The sequence below is a fragment of the Chaetodon trifascialis genome, chromosome 7, assembly GCF_039877785.1.
Source record: "Chaetodon trifascialis isolate fChaTrf1 chromosome 7, fChaTrf1.hap1, whole genome shotgun sequence".
In the NCBI taxonomy this organism is placed as follows: domain Eukaryota; kingdom Metazoa; phylum Chordata; class Actinopteri; order Chaetodontiformes; family Chaetodontidae; genus Chaetodon; species Chaetodon trifascialis.
This window is the reverse complement of record NC_092062.1, coordinates 27,201,813-27,220,062: the sequence shown is the minus strand read 5'-3', so window position 1 is coordinate 27,220,062 and position 18,250 is coordinate 27,201,813. Positions and strand designations below refer to the sequence as shown.

Genomic DNA, 18,250 nt, shown 5'->3' with positions numbered 1-18,250 from the left:
CTGTGACTGACACAATATTATACAGACATTATGCCTAAGCAGCATTTTGTTGATTGTTGTTTTAGTGCTTTATGTGCTGTTAGATAATGTAGTACAGTGGTTCCCAACCAGCAGATCTGAGTGGTCGGGAGATAATTAATGAGAAAGAACACAATCTACACATACACAATCTGTTTTCAGTGGACTTTGCTCTATAATTTGACCTCTTCGTGTCTCAAACTGGGAAGTCTTTCTTTGGTGGAACTGCTAACACCTCATGAACATATCAAACACAACAGAGGGACCTGGCGAGATACTGAGGTCACAAGGCCAAAGGGTTGGAAAGCACTGGTCTTATCTTTGGCATTGCATTGTGTTTAATAAGATTATCTTTAGCACTTTAGATTACTGCCTGCAAGTTACAGTGTGAATAGACACAGGACACCAAGGAAATACTTACTGAGTACCTACTGGTACAAGTGAGGTAGTACAGGAAACCAGGGCTAACAGATCCTCACTGTCCCTGCCTTGTTACACTGCAATAACACTGCTGTCTCCTGTAATTATCAAACAGGTGCTCAGTAATTTAAAAAACTTAAGTCCCTTTTAAAAGTAAAGTTTTTACCCCTTTTAACCCCTGACCTGCACATTCAGGTACCCAATGCGTATTTTACTGGTGCCCTGTATATACTAAATATGCACACTAACTTGCAGGCTGTAATCTGAATTGTTATCACATATTTCTTATGTAATATCTTTATATTAAAAGTACAGCTGTCAGATGAATTGAGTGAAAATAGTGAAGTAGGAGTACAATGTAATATAACATTAAAATACTCACAAGTACAGTACTTGAGTAAATGTATTTATTCTCAATTCCAAGAAGCTCACAGTCAGGAGAGTCTTTGTTATGTGTTCATCGGGAGCAGAAACGGCATCTGTAGTCTAATATTTCCTGAAAGAAACGACCTGTCCACCTGAGACTTATCAGATCTCAGCAAAGTGAAGATTGAAGTAATCCATTAACGCAGCAGTATTAAAGTTATCTTCTTACTATATATATCTGTAATTCATTCACCACCAATAGACTCGCTGGAGGTGCGCTGTGGTGTAATTCCCCACATTAACCACAGGGGGCAGTATGAACCTGCTTTTGAGAGGACACACACTGACCTCAAACAACCTCACAGCCTCTAAAAGTACAACACGTCCCACTGTGCCAGTCCAGAAATAACTGAGGCTTCAGCAGAAACAAGAAACAGCAAAATGAAATCCAGTACAAGACTTTAATAGACCAACAAAGGCCATATGACGTGATCTATTCCAGGTTCACACATTTGCAAAACATGTAAAATTCCCAGACATGGAAGATATCGGCACATTCAGAGTAGGCACATGAATTCTTAGAGCACACAGGCTGCTGGCTTACCTACAGGACACAATGTCCTTCTGCTTCAGAGAGACGAAGCTGCTGTATGTGCAGCTTTGTCTTCTAACATCTGATCTCCTCTTCCTCCTGCTGCCAGTACAGACACATTTTTATTCTTCATGTTTATTAATAGTATTATTTCTACAGTACAGTATAATTTATTTAGGTAAAGTTCATGTCCGGCAGTCTGTGATAAAACAGCTTCAAACACTGAGGCTCGTTGTGTTAAGTGAAAAATAAAAGTTCTTTTGTAGAAAACATGTTTATACAGAACTCATCAGAGTAAGGTAAAAAAAAATCCTTCAGTATCAGTCCTGCATTTTAAACCGTATCCAGGCCGACCAATAACTGCACATATGTCGTCTGTGAGTACAACGTTTACTATAAAAAGAGTAAAATTGTGTATTAGCTTTAGAGTGTACAAACTCTATATCTTATATTATATCTTATATCTGATACTGAACAACAATCTCAGTGGATCGATACCACTCACACGTCTGCCTGTTCAATATAAAGCTGGACCCGGCAGCCAGTTAGCTTAGCTTAGCACGAACACTGGCTACAGCTAGCTAGCATGGTTCTACCCTAAATCCATGTAATCTGGGATTTTCTTCACTGGGCGCAGTGACTTCCTGGAGTCACTGTGAAAAATGAAAGAAGGCATGAACACTATTTTCTGGTAATAATGCCACGATGCTGCGTGCCACATTTAGCAGGAAATGACTGTTGTGTGTTCAGTTTCCTCCAAAGATTAGCAGTCAAACAGCACAGCTCAGCAGCCACTTATCTGCTGAGTGATGACATTGCGGTCACTTCTGGAGGCTTTTCCTGTCTCTTAAAAGGCTTTTAATGAGAATCACACTGAGTCGACATGCTCTTTGTACTGCGACTGATTCAGTGTCAGTGGTGATTCAGTGCAGTCGGCTCAGTTTAAAGAGTCGGTATCATAGATCCACAGGTGAGCTGAGCAGCTCCAAACACCAGTCAGTGATGCAAAATGACAATGATTCATAGTCCAAAATCTAGATTTCCAACTGACTGGAACGTAAAACACATACACGTAAAACATAGTATTTGTTTCACAGGGATGAGTGAACGGGCAAACTGTCGTCTTTCTGCTAAGCTAAGCTAATCTGCTGCTGGCTCCAGCTTCATATTAACCATTAAATGGTTCCTAAAATGTCAAACTATTGCTTTAAACTGCGTCAGTATATATAAAACAATATGACAAATAAGTACATAAAACATGTATGTTCTTATTTCTGCTTTCCGTAGTTGCGTTCCCACTTTCCTTTACGAACTCAGCTACTGCAAATACATTTGTGTACTTTGTTAATGAAAGTTAAAACAAGTTTCTGCATTTACATTTCCCTTTTGTACAGATATGTAAAATCTGCTTTTTTCTCCAACCGTGCTCAGACATCCAGAGCTTTCTTTTTACACATGTGGAAATCAATAAAACAGTCGACTTGGAGAAGTGAAAAAATTCATTGTATGTAAAAAGCAATAAAAAATGAAGTTCGTATGTTTGCAAACTTTGCTACACTAAAGGAGCTGTTATTAAATGAGGTAAAATGAATCCATGCGATATCTCATGCAAATACAAATACAGAAGAAACCTGACAGAAAAGTGATTTCCAGTCGTAAAAAAATGGAAATGTGATAGATTAAAACATTACTGCATCGTTTTCCGTTTGAAGCAGTGAACTCAGAAGTGAGCTCTTCTTTGATCGGCGAAGTCGTCTTTGAACACAGCGCACTGACGGCCCTCCAACCACAAACTGAGGTAAGACACTGGAAACCCTCTGGACTGCATCTGTAGCTTCTTCTGTCAGTGTTTTCTCTGGGAGGGAATGCCGTTTGATGGGCTCCAGGGTACGAAGTCAGAGGAGTTCATGTGCTGTGAGGACACGGTGTGTGTGTGTGTGTGTGTGTGTGTGTGTGTGTGTGTGTGTGTGTGTGTGTGTGTGTGCTAGCTGGTGTTTTGCTCCTCTCTGCTCCCCTCCGAGTGTTTGTTCTGATGTTTCTCCAGGTTCTGCAGATCCTCCAGCATCTCCTCGATCAGAGGGGGCATGGAGCCCGGGATCTCCATCTTCAGTGTCACCACCCTCTCAGCTCCTGTGCAAACGGACATGTTTTCACGAAGGAAACATTACCGCCAGTTCCCACATGACTACATAATCTGCTATCACAGATATTTAAGTGAAGATGGCTCCAAATACGTCCAGGTTTGACAGTTAATGACCCGAATTAAACCCAGCTAGACTCAGACCGAGCTCACACAAACTACAAACAGTGTTAACGTCGTGATCAGAAAGCAGGTTTTTGAATGTGACTAACTCATGAAATGCAGCGGTGAAGTTAGCAGGTTTTGTAACAAACTGTAATCTGATAAGAAGAGCATGACTAATCAAAGCATCTCTCTATCTTGATGGTAACTGACGGAGAGATAGTTGTGCTTTGAAACCTGCAAGCTAGTTCAGGCAAACACCTCACATTTGATCTCTACTCGCTGAAATATCCAACGGATCCTTTGTGATGAAGCCGCCCACTCTGTCTGCCCACTCTGCTGCTGTTTCGCTGATGCTGCTCTCATTATTTGCAAATTCTACAGGAATCCTGCTGCAAACTGATTAATGGACTGCTCTCACAGGATTCACGTTTGCATCTGTTGGCCTTTCATCGTGCTAGGTGTCGGCCTCTGCAACGTTCCTAAAGAGTTTATTAGCAGCTGAGATGCAGCAGATCACTGACTTCACTCCAGTAAGGTGTTTGGAGTGTTTTCTGACCTTTGGCGCTGATGCTTCGCAAGTCAGTGATCTTCATGAGGGCCTTGGGGAACATGAGAGGCATGCTGGGCCGCCGTTTGCGGGAGTAAATCTTCAGCGCCTCCAGCAGGGGCTCCTGCAGCACCTCCACCTTGGACGGCTCCTCCAGGTCCTGACGGTCTGTTCAGACAGACAGAAAAGACAAACATGTAATTGGGACATTTTAGACGTGAATCTTTTGCATGTTAAAGGAATTATTAAAAAGTAATTTTTTCCTGAGTTTCAGTACCTCCAGAGACGAGACAGATGGCGCTGAGGAGGCCACTCTCTGTGTCGTCCATCTGCAGTGGCAGCAGCTGGCCGGCAAAGGTGAAAACCTGATCTGTCAGCGGTCCAAATCCGGCGTTGTGGATCTGAGTGCGGGTCAGGGTCAACCCGTCAGAGAAGGTCATGGTGTCCTGGTCTGGAGTGTAACGGGTGCAAATCCTCAGGATCTGGGTGGAAGAAGAACAGAGTGAGGAAGCGGAGGACAGAGGAGAGACAGATTTAAATACATGAAAAAATATAAGAAAAATTCACCCCTGTGCTGTTGTCATGAACAATGGAATTAGCTACTGATTTTCTACCAGGCTGTGAACATGTTTATTTCTGCTGTAAAGTTGGGCATGTTAATATGGGGGTCTATGGGGGTTGACTTGCTTTTGGGACCAGCCTCAAGTGGCCATTTGAGGAACTGCAGCTTTTGGCACTTCCGTGTTGGCTTCATTTTTGGTTAGTGTTTGACCCTGAAGTAAGGTGGTACGCACAGTAAACCCTGTATTGTAAAAATCACATTTGGGACTTTTCATATTTCAGCCCTTCTTTTTATCAGTCTTTACTCTGGCTCATTTGCACTTCAGTTAGTGTTGATTACTGTGCACTGTCCCTGCTGTGTAACGTTAAGACAGCGGTGCATGGCGCCAGAGTGACAAACATGAACCAAATGAGGAGAACTTGGCAAACAAAAATCCCCGAATGCCTCGTCATGAAAAAATCGCCGAGCTTTTGATTGTACATGGCACTTCTCTGGTGCTATCAGAGAGCGTCAATGATCAGGCCACGATGGCGATGATGACAGGCAGGTCTGGCAGTGAATGACAGAGGAGACGGAGGGAGGATGAAGGAGAATAAAACATGCGACACACTCTGCCGGAGGGCTGCTGTCTGCCTGCCAGCCCGCCTGTCAGTTCATCTTCAGCATGAGCGCCGGCTGACAGCGCGAGTCGAGATCCACCGAAGCTGTGAATCGCAGCAGGAGCTCTGTGTGTGTGTGTGTGTGTGTGTGTGTGTGTGTGTGTGTGTGTGTGTGTGTGTGTGTGTGTGTGTGTGTGTGTGTGAGATTCAGGTCATTCAGGTTGAAAAACTCTTTGATGGGTGTGTGTAAAATAAAACTCTTTCATAAGTTTGTAGTACATTCTGTTTCCAGTAGGAAGTTATTTCAGGGAACACGCAGACGTACCAGGATGTCCAGGCAGGCAGTTTTCAGCAGGGTTATCTGGTCAGCGATGGTCAGGCCGGTGAAACCAGGCACCCGCTTGGCGAACTCCACCACCTTGATGATGCACTTGGTGGCGAGCTCACTGAACTTGTCCCACAGCCCGAGATCCAGCTGGATCCTGTGGTCTGAGCTGGAGTTCTGGACGGAGGAGAAAAGAGGAAACATAAAGAAATCACACACAGAAAAAGTCCCAAAATTGATCGGGAGGGTTTTTTCAAGCTGAGTTTTAAGCACAGTGGATCAAAATGCATGAATGTTTCTACAACGAGGATTTTTAACCCTAAAAATGAACAAATTAGCACCAATAGACAAAAAAAATATGATCTCTGCACAAAGTATTTAAGAAAATCTTTGATTTAATGTAGTCACGTTCAGTTGTTCACAGTCAAGTGATTCAATCATTAATCTCAAACCAGGTTGTTCTTTTCCTAAATGGAACATGAGTCAGTTTGTTATTCGCTCTGTACTTCTTGATTTTATATACCCCAGAGAGCATCGCTCACCTCTGCTGACTTATGAGCAGAGAACATGATGTGAAGACTGTTGATGTATTTTGGAAACGGGCACACCCTGACACTGTACACCAGTACAGCAGTCATTCCTGTTTGCGATGCACGTGTCTCACAGAGGAACTCCGTGTGCTTTTTGTTTCCTGACTTTCTGCTGATAAGCAGGTTTTAGCCATGCTAGCGGCCTGGCTGTCAGGACGTCTGTCGCCCGTCTGTCTGCTGGTCATCCAACATCTTGGTTCAGACTGATAAATCAGGTGCATCAGCTGTTTCTGCAGATTTCCACCCCCCCTCACATATTTCTTTACCTCAAAACAGGAATGCTTTAAAATACATATTGCACAAGACCAAACATGTCCTTTAAAAAGTTTAATGGAGCAGCTCTTTCATGGAAATTCCTCAACTGCATATTATCTCAACTAAATCCTGAACTAAAATCTGCCCCTTGTCTTTTATCTTCTCAACAGTTAGCACCACTTATGTTCTTTTCAGGAAACCTCCTGACAAATGATCACAGACCCACAGAATGAAGCCTTCATGAATCCTGCTGTGAAGATTTCTTGAATTTGCTCGTGTTTAGACTAGTTCTATGTTGATTTCTTCCAACAGGATGTGAACATACGCTGTTTCCAATCTGAATAACAACCATTATCCCAATATTAAATGCTAACGTTGTTCCAGGCTTTAAACTTCATGCTGAACGTCTCTGCGCCTCACTGCTTGTTTTGCTTCCTCGGTGCCACTTTATGGAAAAGTCCTCCTTTGTACATGAATCACTTCATAAATACTAATAAGGGACTTACATGTGCATTTCTTGTTGTCTTTACCTTCTTTGGCAGCCACAATGGAAATATCAGCAGAGTTCATGCTGTCTGTCAGCTATTATTCACGAAATGCATTTCTAAATGAACTGAACCGCTGAGAGGGCAGCTTTGATCTCCTCTCTGCAGAATATTTTCTCTCTGAATATTATTCAGGTCTCATGTCGTGACTCACTGTGGTGTATTTTCCCAGCTGGCAAAGAGAGGGGAAGGTCTCCCTGTGAGCTCTGCAGATCTTCTCCACTATCAAGCCGAGCTCGGCCGTCAGCTCGTACGTCTCCATGATGGTCATCTTCACCGCTTCCTTCTTCCCCTTCCTCTGGTTCCTGTCGTTTCTCACTGCTGAGGGAAAGAAGGACGCAGCTGATTTTTGGAGAATAACTAAAAGAGAGTCAAACTGTTCAAATGTTTGCTGTTATTCTGTTATTCTTACTTGAGTTTAAGCTGTATATGGGCATTAACATTATGAGCGGGCTCAATCACTCAGAACTTGATTTTGAAAAAACGCAATACTTTTTTCTAAGAAATACATACATATACGTATATCCTTGGTGTATCTCTCTCGCTTTATTTGTCATGACTCGTGCCACACAGACAGCCCACTGGCTGGAGGTGGATGTCTCTGATGTGATTTGAGCATCGTCAACAGGTGGCACGGTGGGGCCAGTGGTAACACTGTCGCCTCACAGCTAGAAAGGCCAGGGTTCGATTCCCGTCTGGGGTGCTGTAGGCAAGTCTCTTTGGTGCCTGCTGCTCGAGGAAAGGGGCCTTACTGTGTGGAGTTTGCATGTTCTCCCCGTGTTCACCTGGAGTATCCTCCATAAAATATACCCCCACTAAAAACATGCAAGAAGATCACCACCTGGTGACCGAATGGTGACAAAAACAGGAACTGGGTCCTCGGGCGTCGCTGTCGGCTGGCAGCCCACCGCTCCTGGTCTGCCGCGGAGGAAGGACGACCAGGATGGGTCAAATGCGGAGGAACAATTTCACTGAAGTGTGTGTTGTTGTTGTTGTGTTCACCGAAGCATGGCATGTGCATGTTGTGTGTTGTGATCAATAAAGTATGTCTTCTTCCTAAAAGAATCAGTGCTAACGTTAGCAAGATAGGCTAACTGTGGAAAGCAAACCTAACAGTATTATGGGTCCTGATGTGTGAGTCCACCTTCTTTTCAGATTTTAATCCACAAACCCGAAAAAGCCAAAAGTATGTGGACAGTATGTGAACAGTAGTTTTCCACATATATCTGGTTGTCGTGCAGTTTTGGTTGGATTACTGAGGGTTTAAAGAGCAGCCATTCATTCAATAAAGGTGAATGGAATTTCAAAAATGTTTCTTAAAGCATCTAAAAAATGACTTCTGAACTTCTTTGAAGACAGCTGGCAGTGAGCTGTGTGGATTACCTGTTACTCAAGGTTGGCTAACGCAGGCTAACCAGGTTAGCCTTTCATAATCACTTTGGTAACGGTGTCAACATGCTTCACGGCGTCCCACTGACTTGGTTCAAGCAGCTACTCACATGTCAGAGGAGCTCAGGATTATGCAACACCTCCGTCTCGGCCTTCCCAACCCCCACCCCCCTCCGCCTCTCTCTGGATGCCCTACATCCAGTCGTCATTGTGTAAACACTACAAGCGAGATCATGTTACCCACCAGCTGAAGCGGCCAGCGAGCAGTTACATAGCATCCATCTGTCTGCTACATGTGATGTATTTATGTAATGTGTGTGTCTGAGTGTGGAGGAGCGATGAGAACATGTGGAGGGGTGGATCCTTCACCGCTGCCCTATCGCTGCCCTCGGCTCTCCCACATGACACATTCTGGTATCTGGGTCACTGCACTTGAGGGCAACACACACAGTTTGACTTTGTTTCTGCCGTACAGTCGAGGCGCTACGATGCTGCTGGAGTTCACTGAGGAATTCTCCATGACTCACTGGAAAATCGGTATCTTAAAGGGTCATTTCACTCAGCTCTTAAAAGGAACATTCTCGCTCTTATCACTAGTTTTGTGGGTACATGCAGATTGTTTGATTTGACTTTATGAGGCTGTAAGAGTTCTGCAGACACCTCACTAAACAGAAGAGATGAAATACTGAGCCGCATGCTTTCGCTTTCAGCATCGCTGTCACGCTGCCCAAACAACCTCACACCAAAACACTGCCACAGCAACACAAATCGAATCATGGTCCAAGTCTTTCTGGCATAATTGTTAAAACCAGCGAACGTTGGTTACATATCATAATCCTATATTCTGTGAGTATAGGCTCTGTGATTGGTGGGTGATGCTTATCGTGTTGTCTGTTTTCTATATGTGTGGGTGGTGTGGGTGGCTCATGGATATCATTCACTGATGACGGAGTTCAGTCATGCTATCTTGACAGGCACGTGTAGGTCATTTGTCAAATTTTATGATTTTATGACTCAGGGTTAGTGGCAAGCAGACCCCACAGCCCAACCCGCAGTATGACCTGTGGAATATGTCGAGTAAGCAGGACGTTTTGGGAGCATGGAGGTCTTCTCAGTGGACATTTCGTCACGGCAACCTTTGACCGACATCTGAGAGAGGGCGTTGCTAGAATGCTTGCTGTCATTTCCCATGATGCACTACTTTTTCTTTAAGTAAAAACAGTGTTGTTGATGTAACTTTAGTGACTTAAGCTCTCTGTCCTGTCCTGTCATGAAATTTAATTTGGGAGCACCCATTGTGCTGCTAGTTAGCCTAGCTTGCTAACATTAGCACTGATTCCCACTAAACGTGGTGACAGGATGTGGAGGGGGACACAATGATGAAAAATCTTTGATAATGGCTGTATTTTTAATGCACTTTCTACTAAAAAGCACATTTAGTTAGATTCATTTCCAAATGCATTAAGAAGAACGCCGTTCCTCGCAGCCTTAATTTGATTGATAATCACAAGCGCTCACTGCAGCTCGTTAAGCTTATTTCCGTGAGTGCACATGGTCATAATTGAAGGTGACTGATGAATGTTTCAACAACCCCAGCTTCTCTCATCTGGATTCTGGCAGTGGAACAGTCAGAGGACACGTTCGGAGAGATTTTAGTGAGTAAATCAAACTGAAACTGTAAACGGGGGAGGCGAGGGCTTGGTGGGGGGGTTACACTCGTGAGTGGATCTTTAGGTGAACTGAGCTCTTAAGGCTGTAAAAAATGTGTTTTTACAAAGTTAAAGGAAGTTAGTAAAAACAACACACATCCTCAGAGATGGATGTCATTCGCTGCCCAGAGAAAACCATGTATCACCTAAAGGGGAGTGTTGAATTACTCCCTAAAACTGAAGGATTGAAAGGAAAATTCTCCCTCTTGAGAGCACTGTGTCTACACAGCCCGTGGAGTGAAAGCAGCACGTCAGCGGAGCAGCAGCAGTCGTCTGGCTGCGTCTACACAGGATGTGTTCAGGCACAGCACTGAGTGTAGGTCACCCACAAAGCCCAACATACAATCACTGCAGTCAAGCATGTAAATAAAAGTGACTTGGAGCGTAAAAACACACAAAGCACGAGCTGTTACGTGGCCTGTGTAGACAGCTGGACTGATAAAAACGGGAGCGCATCAGTTGTTAAATTGCCTCCACCAGCAGGACGCAGTCAGTCTGTGTATTCAGACCATCACTACACTGGTTTCTACAGTCAAAAGCTTTCTTCTCGCTTTTTATGTTTGACTTCTGTAACATGTAAATGTTTTGGAAAAACACAAAACATAAACCTAGTTGATAATTCACATTTACGACCTCTGACGTCTTCCTCTCTCTGATCAGTGACATCTGTGACCTACTATCTGCCCTGTCCTTGAAGGTGTCATCATTTCCTCTAAATTAATCACATTTGATAAGAGAAGATAAACCCCGTCATGGATCGTAAATGTCTAATTTTGGACAGATCGCACGTATTAGCAGCATGAGAGGACGTCAGGGAGAAGGTTTCAGGCAGTGAGTCGCATGAGACACTTACACTCCTTGGACATTCCCACGGCGAAGCACCTCTGCAGCCGGCAGTACTGGCAGCGGTTCCTGGTGATCTTGTTGATGATGCAGTTTCTGTCTCTGTGGCAGGTGTACACCATGTTTTTCTGCACGCTGCGGCGAAAGAAGCCCTGCAAAGGCAACCAGAGAGTGAAGAGACAATATTAATGATTTATGTTACCAGAGTACGAAAATAATCCCGCCTAGACTTCAAGAGCCAACCTGGAATCATTCTGACAATGTTAACAGGTTTATTTACCCATTTACTTAATGGTTCATGGCAGGTTTTGTCTGTCCAAAACAACAATCAATACTTGTTTAATGAGAAAGAACAGAAGAAAACATTAAGTATAAACTTATTATGCCTAAAGATATTTACTTTAGTCATTAAAACAAAATCAATAAATCCACTCAAAGTATATTTCACTGATTAAAGTGAAAGATTTGACCTTCTGGTGGCGCTAGAGGAGAGATCACCAAAGTGATTAAGATGCATCACGCACAGCATTTTGTATCAGTCCATCAAGTCGATGTTAAGATACTGGCATATACTGCTGCTGAAACACCATTATTTCAATTAACATAAAAATGAGTGATGCAAAAGAACTTTTAACAGCGCCAGAAAAAACAGAGACGTCCGACTTGTCATCTCTTCTTGTGAGTCTGTGTGTTAAAAAATCTGTCAATCAAATTAGGAATAAGAGCAAATTCTGATAATGTGTTTTAAAATGAAACTACGGCTGTGTGTGCTATGATTTTGGATCAGGCCTTTTGCCTTTAAATACCTTGTTTGTCAGCAGAAACTTGAATTAAATTAGCATAAACATCGACAAACAACAAAGACACAAATTTCAGTGGAATTATACAAATCAGTCTATTTCCAGGAGGAGAGTGAACGTGTTGATGTTGTCCAGGAGGACGTCACCGCAGCTGTAATAATGACTGAACGCCATGCGGTTTCACACACTACTGATGACTACTGTGAGAGAAGATAACTAAACATCCTCTCATCATGTATCAGACATAATCAACATATTTCCATGCTTCATTCTTTTATTTTGAGCTTTGGAGTCAATTAAAGGTTTCAGCCCAAATGAGTCATCTTCCTCTTTTAGAGCGTGACGAGCATGCTAACGTGTTACCTTGCAGCCCTCGCAGGCGCTGACCCCGTAGTGGTAGCCTGAGGATTTGTCTTGACACACAAAACAGGGCTTGTAAGTGCGAGGAGGGGGCGGCGGGGAGGGGGGGCTGGCGAACAGGTCATCTGAGCCGGAGCTGGAGCTCTGGCTTCCAACTGCTGCAATCACACAAAAACACAATCAATCAACAGAGGAAGCAGCACGGCGGGGAGGATGAAGCACGGCGTCACTGATACGTCTGAACGCTCTGGGTTTTACTGACTACATGATGTCATGACAGAATATCTTTGGTTTTTATCCTGTTGGTTCAATGCTTGTACAGAAGAAATATGACCACATGTGTGATGAATATTCACATTCTGGACACTAAATGTCAACTTAAACACAAGATATCTCATAATCTAAAAGGCAGATTGCACTGAGGACAATCATGGTCCCAAAGGATGGACACTTGATCTGTTTTGCTTGACACATGACGATTAGCTGCATGATTAGCACTGCCTAACAATAGACATGGTTCACGAATAGCTTCATTCCATTCAACTCAGACAGAACAGATTGGGAAACACGAGGCCTGTCCTTCAAGTGTCCATCATAAAAATAACATATCAAACCAATAATAGCAAAAATAGATTCTAACTAATCATAAATCACTGATCATAATTAGAATAAATTTATGAGCTGAACAGGTGTTAAACCACAACATGGAAGGTCAAAGTGGTCAGCGATCACACCGTGGAGTACAGCCATTAGCAGCTGGATGTAGACTCTCGGTCCTCCTCCTGAAGAGATTACACATGTAGATGTAGCCTCTATAAATCATTTATCTATAGAAAGACATGAGGACATGAAGAAATGGGAAAATGGTTCCTCCTCACAGAGGCAGAGACTCTGCTAAACACTCAATTCCATGATGCTGCTGTGAGATTTCAGAATAAGAGCATGACTTCACTGCTCGCTGTGCAGGACATTCATGTAACTCTACACTGATCTTATGAGCCTTTATCAGACTGAGGCTGCAACAGAGCAGAACATCCCATCCCACAATAATTCCTCAATATGGCTCAGCTTTGCTAAATGTGGAGTTATATACGTGCACGTGACCTTCAGGAGCGAAGAAACCAAAACTGTAGAGTGAAATCTGAACTGTCTCATGAACAGGACAGAGGACGCTCTGCCCTGAGAAACCTGCACTTTGATTTCCTTCAACCACCACAGGCTGGCAGAGCTGTTATCAAAGCAGATGTACACAGCTGCACCTATTAGCACAGCTTTAACCTCCATTTTTCCGGCTGAATGTGTCATTTCACTGCATCAATCACAACAGTCGGCCCTCCCACTTTAAAGAGAGCCGAATCGCTCCGGTCGGCCTCCCCGTCGGCTCTCTGATCACCTCCACCGCTCCGACGCTGACAGAAAACGAAGAAAGACGTTTTGAAAAGGGGACAAAACGAGAAAAATTGCTCATCTACATCCCCTTGAACCCGTGGCCTCTGGGTGAACCTGGAATCAGCGGGTCAAACGAGGACACCCCCGTCAGCCCGAGTGCTCCCCCAACACGAAACAATGCAGGAGCATGCCACAAGCCCAGCTGACTGATGAGAGGCAGAGCGGGAGGGAGAGGACACAGAAAGTGAGTGTGGCGGGGCTGTTCGAGCGACTCGGGCGGGGGAAGGGGAAAGAGGCTGCCCCCATCCCAATTTAGGTGGTGCTGTTTCACATATGCAACAATGCATTGTGTTTGTGTTTAAATCAACAGAAGCTATTAAATATCCTGAAACAATTAAAAAAGGAAACTAGTGAGAGAAGTTCTGTGTAATAAGCTTATTCAGAGCTAAACGCTGCTAAATGTTAAGAAAGATGTTTTCTGACCTAGTTTAAAACAGCATCCCCAGATCAAAATGCAACAGAAGCATTTTCCGTCGCAGCTAACGACTGTTTTCAGTCAAGATTAATCTGTTGATTATTTTCTTCTTATTATTTATTCATTCTGTAAAATGTCACAAAATGGTGAAACATGCATCACAATTTCCAACGTGATGTCTTTGAATTCATTTACCGTCATTTATGGCAAAGGAAAGTCGAACCCTCACCTTTGAGAAGCTGGACATTTTTTGCATTTGTGTTTAAAAAAAAAGCAATTAATCAATTATCAGAATAGTTGCAGATTCATTTTCTTTCAGCCGATAAACGATGAGTGCAAGTTATTTATGTATTTATGTCATTCGTTATGCATATATGAACTATTGTCTCCCCGATGCCGCTGTTGAAACTTTTGAAGGTATAAATAAAGTTGAAGAAAAAAAAACTTGCTTTTATCTCTTCCTGGTTTAACGTTTGTTCACAGTAAATCCAAAAATTGCACAGAAGATTTGGTTTATTTTTCATTTCTTCCCTGAAACTTTTTCTGTGTTTTGGAGTCTGAGATGTGAAAGCAGCAGCAGTCTGCGGTGGAATGTGACAAAGTACATTTCCCCAAGTACTGCATTATTTTGAGGTACTTGAGTATTCATATTTTCTGCTACTTTATACTTTTACTATGCTATATGGAAATATTGTACTTCTTTTGGGTTTTTGACCAAAACATCAAACAATCTAATATTGTCATAGATAATAAAATAATACTTCTGACCTTTAAAGTGTGAATTTGGGATTTTTAATGCCAGACATTTACTAATAATGGGGTATTTCTGCATGTGCTGTCCTGATACTTTTACTGAAGTACAGGATCCGAGCAGCACCAGCCTGGCTCTCCAGTGACCTCCTGAGCTGGTGACCGTCCGGTGAACCCACGGTGACCCCAAACTGACCGGCCCTTCCCGCCCCGTCCCAAACACAGACCACCACACCATCAAGAACTGCGCTCACATACAGTACCCTGCTTTCTGCTGCTCTGCGTGTCTCATTTCTGTTAAAAAAAAAAGCTGCAAGAGGAAACTCATCATGAAAAAACTCACAGGATCAAGATCAAGAGTGCATTGAAGTAGAACAAGGAGCACTTTACTTTAGGGCCCTGTTTGGCTTCTCTTGAGCAGTTTATAAAACAATGAATAGCACATTATAATGTAGCTGTAGCTGCTATGAGGACATTTGTGTTTATTAATGTAGTATTTTATTTTTTATTATTACGACTGTCTTTTTATCAGATCGTCATTCATCGTGTGTTTATACATCAGCCTCCATTATGGGTGTCCACATATCTGCTGCTTATAAATGTGACTGGAAAGTAAAGTCCTCCTGTCGCCATCAGAGGAAAACTCGAAACCGCCTTCGTCCATATGAATACCAACTGCTGAACATTTAGACTTATGCTTTCATGCTTCCTGTCTGTTTTCTCGTATTGGTTTGTAATACTCTTTTCCTCATTTTCGGAGCACTTCATGGTCTCCTTGTGAGCTGAAAGTTAAAAAATCTTTAAAACATAAACTGAATACCACCATCCTCGGCCTGGACTTTGTTTACACTGCTTTGCAGGCATTACGTATCTGATTAAACTATTATCCTTATTGTTTTAAACTCTAAAATGTTCTTTAATCTCTTATTCATTTGATGTTGTTTATTAGCTATTTTACTGTTTTTTTTTCATCTATTGTATTAGTTTAATTAATTCAATATATTATAATTTCTCATGAGCATTACTGACAAATTGTTTTACTGTTTACATTTGCACATTTTTCTTATTATCAGCATGTCGCTCATCTTTAAGGGGTTTTGAATTTCTGTAAACTGTATGAAAGCTGGAATCTGGTGGATTGATTGATTCAGGGAAGACAAGAACAAGGCGGTGGATTTATCCCATATTTCCAACAATATATAGATATTCTCAATATCCATCTCCCTACCTGTGTATTCTAATGTTCTGAAATGTTATTCCAAATGTGGGATTATTCTTATCCTCTAATGTAAATACCTGCAGTGAGATACATGAATTGAAAATGCATTTGAAAACTAGTTAAATTGAAAGAAATTAAAACTACCTCATATAACTTTGTTCTGAGGGTCTAAGGATGGAGGGTGTCCTGCACAGACTGCAAAGACAAATTTGTGGTTTCAGATTTTGGGCCATAATAACATAATGCATTTAACATAAGTTATTTCGATGTTGATAATAAGCTGATATTTTCCTTATGGGGTTTCACAGACATGAGGCCACAGATTCATCACTGATTCAAAGTTTAGCCTGAACACCAGTTTCCACCTACACTGCGAGCATCGCTCCTGCTGCCAGTCCGCCTCCATCAGCTCGGGGAAGAAGGCTGACAAATCCTGGTCCTGCTCCTGCGGCATGCACGCAGGGCTGGATGTGGTGTACAAGTCCATGATTTCTCCGGGACCGAAAGCCTGAAATTCCAGGTAGTCGAACATGATCTCGGTCCAGTCCCTGCGTAGTCCGTCACAGCAGGACGACGTGTCTCTGCAGCTTCTACCTGAGGCAAACGGCGATTTAACAGGAAAACATGACTGTGGTGCGTTCAGGAACAGACCTTCACTTCCCACAGACAGTTAGAAACTGTTTGCATGCTGTCAGCGGACTGTTCCTCCAGCAGAGACAGCGGCTAAACGCATCCACATCTGTTTTGCATAACAAAGTTTGTCCCGGGACTACTTCTTCTTATCTCTTCTTTATTGACGAATGTCTCAGCTCAACCTGCTTCATACTAGTTATGTCAGAGCGACCGATGGTGTTACCTAATGTATGCGAGTGAACTTTCCGTGAACCTCCTCCGCTGCTGACCTTCACATGAACCAGCCGCCGTCTGACATCACCGGCAGCGGTGGAAACTGGCACTGAAGCCCCGCACTCCGGTCAAAGTATCGGTACTGTGGTAATTCCACTGTAGTCCAACTCAATCAAAGTGTAACTTAAAAAATTAAAAAAAAAAAAAAAAAAAAAAAGACTCAGAATGGCGAGAGATATATCTTTATTCCATATATTTTTCTTCCTTGTCAAACATGGTGCCTACATTACCCATAATGCAACTGACCCAACTGTCGACGGCTGGAGTTCGGCGTAGTAGCGGCTAATGTAGCCACTAGCTGCTAGCCTGCAACAGAGATTCGGAGCAGGTTACAGATGTCTGGTAAGATCACTTTTTTTACATCCCTAGATTTTCCGTCGTCTTCAGTGAAATTCTGTCGCTTTTGAAGCAATTTATCAGACTTTCTGGGAAGCTTTACGCCACTTTTTAAACATGTAGTAGTCCTCCCAAAGACTCGCAAACAGACACTACCCAGGTTTCACTCAGTGTAACCAGAAAATCTATATAAAAAAAGAAAATGCTAATTTTTCAAGCGGCAAGTTTGGGGGCTGACATACGAAGCCAACGCAGAAGTGCCCAAAAACAGTGCAGTTCCACGAATGGCCACTTGAAGCTGGCTCCAAGAGCGAGTCAATCCCCATAGACCCCCATATAAAAATGCCCAACTGTCGCCAGTTGGAGTCTCGGTGTGCTATGCTAGTAGCGGCTAATGTGGCCCCAGCTGCTAGCCTTCAACAGAGATTAGGAGCAGGCTACAGATGTCTGGTAAGATCATTTTTTTTTACACCCCTAGAATTGTCTCATTTTCATACTCAGAGTCTTCAATGAAATTATGTCACTTTAAGCAATTTCTGGGAAGCTTTAGGCAACTTTTTAGGTGTAGGTTTGGAGGTGTACTGTACAGGCAGGAGGCCATTAGCTTAGCTTTACATAAAGATCAAAAGCAGGATGAAACAACTAGCCTGGCTCCGTCCATTTAACAGATTACGTGATTTGTGTCAAGCTACATTGTTTATGAGCTGTTTAATGTAAAGTCATAAGCGTTTAACGCATTATATAAGTAGAGTGGGAGAACTTAAAAGCCCCATTTAAAACAAACAAGTCCACTTTCATGTTTTTGAATGTCAATAACACACCTGACTCTGATGAAGTATGTTTGAAGATAAAGGCTAAAGCTGGTTGGATTTAATGCCCAGAAACATTATTTGAATGTAGCACATCTATTCTTCTAAATTACATATTTTTGCATTTACATGGTTTGTTCTTTGGGCACGGTGGCGCAAGCAGGTAGTGCGCGTGCCTCACAGCAAGAAGGTTGCTGGTGT

The 18,250-nt window shown here is 42.8% G+C and overlaps 1 protein-coding gene across 2 annotated transcripts; it reads right to left on the bottom strand.

The window, feature by feature from the left end:
* Positions 1-2,060: 2,060 nt before the first annotated feature.
* Positions 2,061-16,721, bottom strand: LOC139334306 (retinoic acid receptor beta-like). 2 transcript variants are annotated; one of them, XM_070967111.1, is made up of 8 exons: positions 16,368-16,721; positions 12,169-12,323; positions 11,016-11,157; positions 7,219-7,385; positions 5,675-5,851; positions 4,466-4,670; positions 4,198-4,356; positions 2,061-3,526 (listed from the first exon to the last, which is right to left on the bottom strand). In XM_070967111.1, exons 1-8 carry the CDS (start codon positions 16,528-16,530, stop codon positions 3,381-3,383), a joined length of 1,314 nt encoding a protein of 437 aa, XP_070823212.1. In that variant the 5' UTR covers positions 16,531-16,721; the 3' UTR covers positions 2,061-3,380. The 2 variants fall into 2 exon arrangements, with proteins under 2 accessions (XP_070823212.1, XP_070823213.1); XM_070967112.1 differs by having other exon boundaries at positions 12,169-12,320.
* Between the last annotated feature and the right edge of the window lie 1,529 nt (positions 16,722-18,250).